At 40.8% G+C, this 11,599-nt stretch overlaps 2 protein-coding genes across 2 annotated transcripts; both read right to left on the minus strand.

Annotated features, from left to right (window-relative positions):
* Positions 1–617: 617 nt before the first annotated feature.
* LOC113891796 (olfactory receptor-like protein OLF3) lies at positions 618–1,553 on the minus strand. The gene has a single exon (XM_027540279.1). The coding sequence runs from the start codon at positions 1,551–1,553 to the stop codon at positions 618–620; it is 936 nt and encodes a 311-aa protein (XP_027396080.1).
* Positions 1,554–10,304: 8,751 nt separating this feature from the next.
* On the minus strand, positions 10,305–11,258 carry LOC113891828 (olfactory receptor-like protein OLF3). The gene has a single exon (XM_027540308.1). It carries the CDS (start codon positions 11,256–11,258, stop codon positions 10,305–10,307), a length of 954 nt encoding a protein of 317 aa, XP_027396109.1.
* Between the last annotated feature and the right edge of the window lie 341 nt (positions 11,259–11,599).

An 11,599-nucleotide genomic window follows, 5' to 3' on the forward strand; every position in this document is an offset into this window, starting at 1 on the left:
CCAGGCTCCTCTGTCCATGGGATTTCCCAGGCAAGGATACTGGAATGAGTTGCCATTTCCAGGGTATTGTCGTGACCCAGAGATCGAACCTACATCTCCTGTGCTGCAGGCAGATTGTTTACTGCAGTAGTGATCAGTTCAGTTCAGTTCAGTCACTCAGTCATGTCCAACTGTTTGCGACCCCATGAATTGCAGCACACCAGGCCTCCCTGTCCGTCACCATCTCCCAGAGTTCACTCAAACTCACATCCTTCGAGTCGGTGATGCCATCCAGCCATCTCATCCTCTGTCGTCCCCTTTACCTCCTGTCCCCAATCCCTCCCAGCATCAGAGTCTTTTCCAATGAGTCAGCTCTTCGCATGAGGTGGCCAAAGTACTGGAGTTTCAGCTTTAGCGTCATTCCTTCCAAACACCCAGGGCTGATCTCCTTTAGAATGGACTGGGTGGAATGATGCACACAGTCAAAATGTGGATGAATGTGGAAAGTCAGTCTAGAAAAGCTTGTTCACCATGATCTGCCTTATCAGCAAATCTGAGGAGAAAGGGCACATCCATCATTTTCTCTTTAATTAAAATGTCGTTTTATGGGCTGTTGGAAAGAGAAATTCTTTGAATCGTTACCTTTTTTCACTAAACTTTCCCAACACTCTTCTAAAAGCGCTCCTCACTTCCTTGTTTCTCAAGCTATAGATTAAGGGATTCAGCATTGGGGTCACCACAGCATAGAACAAAGCAACCCTCTTCTCCTGTTCTGCGGAGGAGCCAGCCGTGGGTCTTAAGTATGTGAAGATGGCTGTGCCAAAGCACATGGAAACCACAGTGAGGTGAGAGGCGCAGGTCCCAAACGCTTTGCGGCGTCCCTGGGCAGAGCGAATACTCAGAATGGTAGCGACTATATGACCGTAGGAGAAAAGAACAAGAAAACAGGGAAGCATGATGACCAGAAATCCTGAGACAGCCACCATGACCTTGTTGAAGGAGGTGTCCACACAGGCCAGCTTCAGCATAGCCAACATCTCACAGGCAAAGTGATTAACAACCTTATGGCACAGAGGTAGCTGAAAGGTGATGATTGTCTGCATCAGCGAATTCATGAAACCAGCAGCCAAGCAGCCTGCCGCCAGCCCCAGGCACAGCTCTCCGTGCATGATGACCGTATAGTGCAAGGGGTGGCACACTGCCACGTAGCGGTCATAGGCCATGGCCCCCAGCAGGAAGAACTCTGTGCTGCCCATTGCCAAGGAGATAAGCAGCTGGAGCACACAGCTGTAGAATGGAATGGACTTCCGGGCTGACAGGAAGTGAACGAGCATCTGGGGGACCGTGCTGTTGGTATAACAGACGTCCACAAACGACAGGACACTGAGGAAAAAGTACATGGGTGTGTTTAGCCGGCTGTCCAGTCTGATAAGGAGTATTATCAGGAAGTTCCCCAGCACGGTCACCAGATACATGGCCAGGAAAAGGACAAAGAGGGAGACCTGGGTCTCCCAGAGGCTGGACAGCCCCAGAAGAATGAACTCACTCATCCCTGTCTGGTTTTCCCTGCCCATGGGCCTCTGAAGTCCAAACCCAAGTTATAAATCGAAAAAGACTAGATACTTAAGGTGCCAGAGGATCTTATGAAGTCATTTAGACAAAACAGCCATCCAATATTAAGTGGCGTGCGTTTTCAGATCATGTGTCTCCTTCTGGGTTTGCGACCACCGTAGAATGCACGATATGGCTCAGATCCAAGGAGAATAGAAAACTCTTCTCATTCCTTAAGTGGGAAGATTTTCATTAAAATGCTTAGATAATTGAGTTAAAATGTTAACTGTAAAATGTGATTTTTTCTTTAAAGCCAACTCCTAACTGTGGAGTTTGTTTACTTCTTTGTTAGATACCAGTTTTTCCCTTCTTATGATCTCAAAATCCATATTGAATGGAACCTAACAGGGATGAATGGTTTTATCACTTTTTTACTTCTGGATTCTTTGATTGTGAAAATGAAATATTAAATTTCCACCCTTTTAACATCACAAATTTTGGGTTATAAGTTAGAAGGTAGCAAATATAAAATAGTTTTTAGGAGCTAAAAATTGTCAAAAATTACATCTCCAGTTCAGTGAGATGGAAAATGAAGACCTGAGTAATCAGACTCAGTTTTGAGAAACCTTCACCTATTTGTCTTTTATCTGGTTGAGAGAATAAGCGGGAAGAATCTGTATTGTATTTCTCCTCCCTTGAAAGAACCACAGTGCGTGGGGTCAACAACAGAGGATGACTGTCAAGAAACAAAGATGCATTAACCATCTTCCTTAGAGATAAAAGCTCAGATAGTTGCACACGTGCTAGCCTATTAACTAAACGATAAGGGGAAACTGGTTGCACATTCTTTCCAATTCTATTTCTATATATTCTGGATAGGGATTTTTGTGGTTTGGAGACTACAAAATGTAATGGAAAAATTAAAGTTAACTCAGTGAAATGACTGATGATTACCTCTTTCCTTTAACCCTCTTTACTTTTATCTCCATCTGAAATACGTGACTGTCCCCTGTGCCTTAGAAAACTGTCTTTTCTCATCCTAATGCTATGCTCCCTCTTACTGTGCCTAACATGACCAGAAAGTAATAGCATACTCTGTTCAATACCATCCTCAAACTTTCTAATCCTGCTGATGTACTAGTACTTCAGAAAGTACAAGAGCTTGAGTATTATCTCTGGAACGCTTAGTAATTTTCAATTCAGTTCAGTTCAGTTCAGTCGCTCAGTCATGTCCGACTCTTTGCGACCCCATGAATCACAGCATGCCAGGCCTCCCTGTCCATCACCAACTCCCGGAGTTCACTGAGACTCACGTCCATCGAGTCAGTGATGCCATCCAGCCATCTCATCCTCTGTCGTCCCCTTCTCCTCCTGCCCCCAATCCCTCCCAACATCAGACTCTTCCAATGAGTCAACTCTTCACATGAGGTGGCCAAAGTACTGGAGTTTCAGCTTTGGCATCATTCCTTCCAAAGAACACCCAGGGCTGATCTCCTTTAGAATGGACTGGTTGGATCTCCTTGCAGTCCAAGGGACTCTCAAGAGTCTTCTCCAACACCACAGTCCAAAAGCATCAATTCTTCGTCGCTCAGCTTTCTTCACAGTCCAACTCTCGCATCCATACATGACCACTGGAAAAACCATAGCCTTGACTAGACGGACCTTTGTAATCTTACTTGGGCCTTATTCAAATCACAAGTGATTTCCAGGAACCTCACAGACCAAACAAAGCCCACTCTAGATTTTCCACATGCTCTGCCCCTCAAATTATTCTGTCCTTTGTGTAGAGAAAGTGAAATATAAGCACAGCTATCCCAAGAAAATGTTACCTGCTTGCTGCCTGTGATCAGAGAGGGTCATTGAATATATGATGAAAATCATACTTTGTTTTGAGGGTATTCATGACAGTCAGGGCAGATAACCGCAGATAAATAAGATGCCAAAGGTGCCATCCAGCAGAGAAGGGTCTGTGGAAATTTGCATTTGATAATCTTTCTAATGTCTATGAATGAAGCTTGATAAACCATTCTCACTTCAAGAGATAATTTATATAAGTTACAAGAGGAGGCAATAAAAGTACAAAATGTTCTTTAATTCTTTAGAATTTACTCTAGAGCTTCCGATTAGCAAGTCACTTTGTAATATTTCTATCAAAGAAAGAGGAAACCTACCTTTTTATCCCCAGTAAAAAGGGAAAAGTTGGAATATGAAATTATCACTGGTGAAGACCTCAAGTACCAGAGAGAGGTAAGCGACTTCAGAGGGGAAAATCAGAGAACTTTCAGTGGAATGTGACCATGTATATAACAGCATTTTAATAGACAATATTTCTAGAAAGGTATGTGAGGTAGTCTTTAATCCTGCTATAACACACAAAACAATTCGTGTAACACAAGTTCTCTGGGAGAGGGCTAAAAGAAAAACAAAGCAAAACAATCCAGGAGGTACCTGATGATTATTCAAGGTATTCTCAGGAACCAAATAAGGAGACTTTGCTGAAAAATCTGATGATGATGTCTTGTGGTTTTGAGGCTTTCATCTCTTAAAAACAAATAATAGTTAAGGGCTTGACAATGAAAATATAGTATTCCCTGTTCTTGGGTCAGTAATTCCCCTTAAAGGCTCAGCAAGTTATTGATACAAATAGAAACACTCATTGTTAGCATGTCATGTTTCTGCATCATCTCCATGCTTTTAAAGTGCCATGCCCTGGGGTGAATGAATTGCTTTGTCAATGAACTTGCATTTCCCAGTTCAACTATCATTACCTACTCTTGCCCCTTGGTATCCACGGGATTGGTTCCAGAACTCCAGTGAACACCAAAATCCATGGATGTTCAGCTCCCTTATATAAAGTGGTCTGTTATTGCATATAACTCACACACATGCTCCTGTACACTTTAAATCATCTCTAGATTACTTATAATATCTAATACAAAGTAAATGTGATGTAAATAGTTGCCAGTATGTAGCAAATTCAAGTTTTGCTTTTGATAACTTTCTAGAATTATTTTTAATATTTTCAATCCATGGTTGGTGAATCCACAGCTGAGGAACCTGTGAATTTGGGAGTCTAGCTGTAGCCTCTTCATCTGTCTAAACACAGCATACATTCAAATCTGTCCCAATTCATTGGAGTGAGGGAAGTAGGAAGAGTGATGGAATTAGGATATGATGTCAGTAGTAAAAAGAATAATTTTTTAATCAAAAATAAAGATTCAACAGCAAAACAAGTAAAATGAGTAAAACTTTCAAAAATATGATACATAAATAAAAGTTAAAAACAGACTTTCAAAAATAAGGTGGTGGTGTTATAAGTGACAATAACAATAAAACAAACAGCATTCCTAAACCACTTTTCCTTCCTAGAACTGTGATTCAATCTCCCTAAAGAAATGTTCTTCTCAAAAAAGAAGCTGGCAGGAAAGCTTGAGATTTCTCCCAAATGTTAACTGGCTAAGTTGCTATCCCCACCTGATTCCTACTTCCTAATGCACACCTACACTTCTTGGAGCAACAGAAAGTTTAAAGCCAGTTATCCAGCTGAAGTTGCCACCTCTGACCATCATTGTTTAAGAATGAGCTGGTTAACACAAACCTGTCCTCTGGTCCAGATTTCCAGCAGTGTACAGGTGCTGGGGGTGCAATGTGACACAGGGAACACAGCCGATAGTAACTTATGTTCAATGATTCCATGAATGCAGTAAAAGCCCTATTATAGGTACTTCATTTCTCAGAGGTATTCAAAGAAATTTCTCACCAGTTTGGCTATTGAAATGTATTTTCTTACAACAAATTGTTCAAATGTGACCTTTATCTTTATACTAACCAAACTCAACCCAACTGTCACATGAGCCTAGAAAGAAGCTGTGTGTTAAGGAAATCATTTCTTCTTGACCATAATCCTAAGAACCCAATGGAGAGCCTCTGATCATGACTGCCTTACCTCCAGGACAAGAGGCCAGCATTGCCCCAGGAAGAGTTGGGCTGGGCAAGATGTGGGATCTTCTTTTCCCTCAGAGATAAAATCTCTGCAGGCCAATTATGCTGTGCTTGTTAGGTTTCTGTTGTTTTTTCTCTTTTTCTATATGATAATTCTCTCACCTTAAACTCTTACCTGCTTTTAAAGAATTTACAAGTGAGAATAATTTTTTAATGAGCCAGAAAAGAGAGGAGAATCTGAAGCCCTGGTTCCCCTGGAGACATTCTCCTGCCTTTGGTGAAGTTTCACTTTAAGGAAGTTAAAATTTGCCCATGACTTTCTGTCCATGTACTCACGATTGAGACTATTTGAACCAAAGTGTCCAGTTATTCATGGACTGCTCAGATATCTTTGAGCAATATCTCTTCTAACAAGGTTCTGAAATTATACATGGGCTATAATCATATACTATCTTCAGAACTGATGCAGCTATTTCATGGGACCTGTCCCCATTTTGCCTTACTATTGGGGGGTTCCTTTTAACTGGGCATTGTCAAATTATGCATTTTTTATCTAAAAGTCTGCCCTCTTTCTGAAAATACTTCAAAAGTTTACTACCCACTGAAAGAAAGAAATCTGATATCCATCCCATTGATAGACATTTAGTTTGTTTCTGCTTTGCTGCTGTTAAAAAGAACACTCAGATGGACATTCACATACACACACACTCATCTTTTGTCCCACAAATGTCCTCATTTCTGTTTCCCAGTGGTGCAATTGCTATATCACAGATTATGTGTGTGTCTAGCTTTAGCTAATATTGTCAGTTTTGTGAAAACAGATGTTCCAATTGTATGCCCACCAAATCTATATGAAATTTCTTTGCTCTAACCATTCTTTATCCTTAGTCATTTTACTAAGTACTTTACATATAATATTTCATTGAATCCTCTCAAACTTCTCACAAGGAGCTTATTATTCTTTGCAACTTACGAAAAAGAGAGCTGATTCTTAGAGAGGTTTTATAACTTGTCCAGGATCACACTTCTTATTTTGTTATCCTGCTATACTTTGATGAGGACTATGTAGAAGTCTCAAAGAAGTCAGGCAATAGCATGCATACAGCGATAATTTCCATAAAAAGGGGAAAAAAATCTCAAGATAACAAGGATCAGATTTTGCTGAAAGTAGCTTAACCCAAATTTGATGCTAGAAGGACAAGCAAACCACATCACTCTGGCAAGACACACAACCACTTGGTCATGTATATTTTATAGGATCTATATTTTATACAGCAGAATTAGGCTTCAAAAGCCTGAATTTTAGTGGGAAAAATAGGGGAGAGCTTGATGGTCCCAGATATCACAATAATGGACAGTACAGAGTAAAAGCGGAAGCTTGTGTCTCCAGAAGACCTATCACTGGGGTTAAATGCTGCTAGGGCTAAGAAGTAATATAAATCATTCAACTCACACTCAGCAGATATCTAAGAATGATGCTAATATGTGATTTGTGTCTTGCATTCACCCATTAGTTTGGAGTCCTTAGATTTGGGGCAGATGAACCTAAATGATGATAAGAAATGAGATGCTTTCTGAAATGCAAACCAAAGTGAGAACTACTTCAGTTTCTCTTCACCATCATGACCTCAGTCTACATGCTGAAAGAATCCCTTTTTCCTTTTTATATCAGTGCTCTTTATGTGTATACCTTGTGTTGCAATTTTGCAATTTTGTTCCATTTCCTTTATAATACTGTGGCAAACTGTTGCCCATAGGTCAAACTTGGCCTGCCACTGTTTTTGTATGGTCCACAGGAAAAGAATTTTTTTATATTTTAAATGGTTAAAAAAGAAGATTTTATGATGTAAAAATTATATATAATTCTAATTTCAGTGTCCCTATATTTAGATTTATTGGTACCAGCAACATTTATTCCTTTTTTATACATTATCTATGGCTATTTAGTGCTATTATGGGAGAGCTTGACCCAGAAAACCTTGAAAATTTTCTATCTGGCCTAATACAGAAAGAGTTTCCCAACCCCTGCCCTAGAAGACTGTATATTTCCTGAGGTAGTGGCTATATCTCACCAACTGAATCTTTGACTATGCTAAAGCCTTTCACTGTGTGGATCATAACAAACTGTGGAAAATTATTAAAGAGATGGAACTACTAGACCACCTTACCTGTCTCCTGAGAAGCCTGTATGCAGGTCAAGAAGCAACAGTTAAAACAGACATGGAACAAGGGACTGGTTTCAAACTGGGAAAGGAGGATGGCGAGACTATATAGCATCACTCTCTTACTTAATTTCCATACAGAATACATCATGTGAAATGCCTGGCTGAATGGGTCAGAATCTGGAATCTAGATTTCTGGGATAAATATAAACAACCTCAGATATGCAGACAATACCACTCTGATGGCAGAAAGTGAAGAGGAACTAAAAAGTCTTTTGATGAGGGTGAAAGAGGAAAGTGAAAAAGTTGGCTTGAAACTCAACATTCAAACAACTAACATTATGGCATCCAGTCCCATCACTTCATGGCAAATAGATGAGGAAACAGTAACAGATTTTATTTTCTTGGGCTCCAAAATCACTGTGAATGGTGACTGCAGTCTTGAAATTAAAAGATGCTTGTTCCTTGGAAGGGAAGCTGTGACAAACCTAGACAGAGTATTAAAAAGCAGAGACATCACTTTGCCAACAAAGGTGCATGTATCCAAAGCTATGGTTTTTCCAGTAGTCATGTATGGATGTGAGAGTTGGACATAACAAAGGCTGAACACTGAAGAATTGATGCTTTTGAATTGTGGTGTTAGAGAAGACAAGAGAAAGTCCCTTGGACTACGAGGAGATCAAACCAATCAATCCTAAAGGAAATCAACCCTGAATATTCACTGGAAGGACTGAGGCTAAAACTGAAGCTCCAATACTTTGGCCACCGGATGTGAAGGGTCAACTCATTCGAAAAGACCCTGATGTTGGGAAAGATGGAATGCAAAAGAAGAAGAGGACGACAGAGGACGAGATGGTTAGATAGCATCATCCACTCAACGGACATGAATCTGAGCAAACTTCAGGAGATTGTGAAGGACAGGGAAGCCTGACTGCTGCGGTCCATGGGGTTGCAAAGAGTTAGACACAGGTTAGCCAGTGAACAACAACAAGTGGCCATATCTAAACACAACTTTGATACCACGCAATGCCTATAGCAGTGTCTTCGACAAAGTCAAGGTCCACAAAATGACCATATGTAACTTTGAGAGGGCTGAGAATAAAGTCGTTCAAATTAGAGGGAAAATGTGACCTTTGTGACCTTGTAATTGAAGATACTGAGATGAAACTTAAAGATACCTGAGGCAGAGAGTGGTGTCCACAAGTGAAAGAGGGACACTCGTCTGCCGCCCACTGTGGGCTGTACCTTCGCCATTCTCACATCTCACACCTCTGCCTCTTCCTCCCTCCTCTGCACTCTCAGCCATGAGAGCTCCATCTTGTTTCACGGAGAAGAATAGGTGCCAGTGGAAATCCCTCAGCTTCTGATCACCACTGCCGAAACACAAATCAACCAAAAACCAATCAATTGACTTTATAATGAGACAAAAAAGAAAAGGAGAGCCTCTCTTTTAGACTCCTTGAAGACAGTGAGAAGACCCACAATTATTATATTCTTTGTCTCCTCTTACCTATCCCTTGTTTAATCATTTCTTTCCACTTTTATCTTGTTTAGGTTTATCCTTAGAGTCAAGATGCACTCACAGGCAATGCCAGCTCACAAGATTTACAGAGGGGATTTAAGTAGGGGGTTAAGATTTAAGTAGGGGTTTGTGTCTTTGTGTGTGAGGTGTGTGGAGGGGAGTACAAGAACACCTTTAATACGGAGACTTGAGAATAACATCTGCACAGCAGACTGACCTATCCTTATAGTACAAAATCCATATTAAAGCTGTATTATCTTTCATTGGCTTATTCAAGGAAACTACTTTCCTTAGATTAACTGTGTCTTAACATTGAATTCATTTATCTTGCTGTTTATTTGCTTATTTTTTTCCAAAAGTTCAAATAAAGGTTTGCTGAATTTTAAGAAATTACAATTTTACCTTTTGAAAGGTACCCAATATATACAATTGTTTCCTTACCAAATTATTCATATGTTATTTAGCAGTAGCTGTCTCATATTTTTCTTAAATAATATCAATCACAAATAACTCAATTATATCTTTATCGCAGTAAAAAAAGAACTTTAGTTGATGTTTCTCCTCTCATTTATTTCCATTACTCACACAGAGACTGTACATCCACAATAGGTTGTGCAAAAAACATTTCAATCACAGTTGATAGCAACATGCTCCTTAAGATAGTGGCTCACACAATTAATAAATATGACTATATATGGCACACAATGTTTTGAGCATTCAAACATGAAAATGCATTTTGTTCCCAGTGGAAATGAGATGACCTCCTTAAAATGTGGTTGAATAATTCAGTATTCCAAGGTAAAATCCAAGAATGGGTCCATAATTGCAACAATTTTTCATGTTGCTATCAAAACAATAAATATTTTCTTCAAATATTCTAGGGTCATATGAATGGATACTGAGTGGATAACAGTGGGAAGTTCTATTACAGCACTGCTTACTGTCTCTGAACATCCTGCTGTGACATAAAAACACCCCCACATCCCACACCCAACCCAGTCACTCAGCCTCCTACCCAGCATCACAAGCACATGTTTTGTCATCTCCTTCCCGGTTGCCACGGCAATGCAGTTATAAGGCTTCATATCTGAGATGGGTAAGAGAACACACAGGCAAAGCTCCTTTCTCTAAGTGATGCTCATGATTCATCAAGTTGCCAGTTTCGATGTTAATCCAAATAGTTGTCCTAGCAGTTTCTGCCAAGCTTTCTTCACCTCCTTATTCCTTAGACTGTAAATCATGGGGTTCAGCGTGGGTGTCAAAATGGCATAGAAGAGAGAGATCAGCTTCTCCTGAAGCACAGAAGGGCTGGGATTGGGTTGGATGTAAGTGAAAATGGCCATACCATAGCACAGGACAACCACTGTGAGGTGAGAGGCGCAGGTGTGGAAGGCTTTCTTTCTCCCCTCTGTGGACTGGATCTTTAGGATGGTGGAGAGGATCCTGATGTAGGACAGGAGGACCAGGCAGAAAGGCGTCATCAGCAAGACAATGCTAGAAACCATTATTGAGATCTCATTGGAGGAGGTGTCCACACAGGCCAGCCTGACCACAGCTAGGATTTCACAGGATATGTGATCAATATACTTGTTCGTGCACATAGGCAACTGAAAGGTGATGGCAGTATGTATGAGAGAGTTGACAGAGCCACTGACCCAGGATGTGATGGCCAGCCTAGCACAGAGCCCTCCATGCATGATGACCGAGTATCTCAGGAGGTCGCACACAGCCGCATAGCGGTCATAGGCCATCACGGCCAGGAGAACAAACTCAATCCCACCCAGGCCCAGGGAGAAGAATAACTGGGCTGCACAGCTCACATAGGGGATCCCTTTATGTTCCGCAAGAAAATGCACCAGCATCTGAGGAACGATGCTTGTGGCATAGGAGACATCAACAAGGGAGAGGTTGGTGAGAAAGAAATACATGGGAGTGTGGAGTCGGCTGTCCAGTCTGATCAGAAGAACAATGAGGACGTTCCCCAGCAGGGTCAGCAGGTAAGTGACTGAGAACAGGACGAAGAGAGCGACCTGAGTGTCCCAGTCACTGGACAGGCCGAGGAGAATGAATTCTCTCACCCAAGTCTGGTTATCTGCTCCCATTAAAAGATGTGAGGTTATTTATCTGCAGAGACTCAGAAATAATAAAAGCTGTTGAATCAAAGAACCATTTTTGTTGTTCAGTTGCTAAGTCATGTCTGATTTTTTGCAACCCCATGGACTGCAACACACCAGGCTTTCCTGCCTTCACTACCTCCTGGAGCTGCTCAAATTGATGTCCATTGATTTGATGATGCTATTTAACCATATCATCCCTCAGATGCACCCTTCTCCTTTTGCCTTCAATATTCAGTCAAAGAATCATAAAAATAATTTTTTATCAATACATACTGTATGAAATTAACCAGCCTGAGCTGTTTCAGATCATTTATGGGTCAAGATGA

The sequence above is a fragment of the Bos indicus x Bos taurus genome, chromosome 4, assembly GCF_003369695.1.
Source record: "Bos indicus x Bos taurus breed Angus x Brahman F1 hybrid chromosome 4, Bos_hybrid_MaternalHap_v2.0, whole genome shotgun sequence".
Lineage (NCBI taxonomy): Eukaryota > Metazoa > Chordata > Mammalia > Artiodactyla > Bovidae > Bos > Bos indicus x Bos taurus.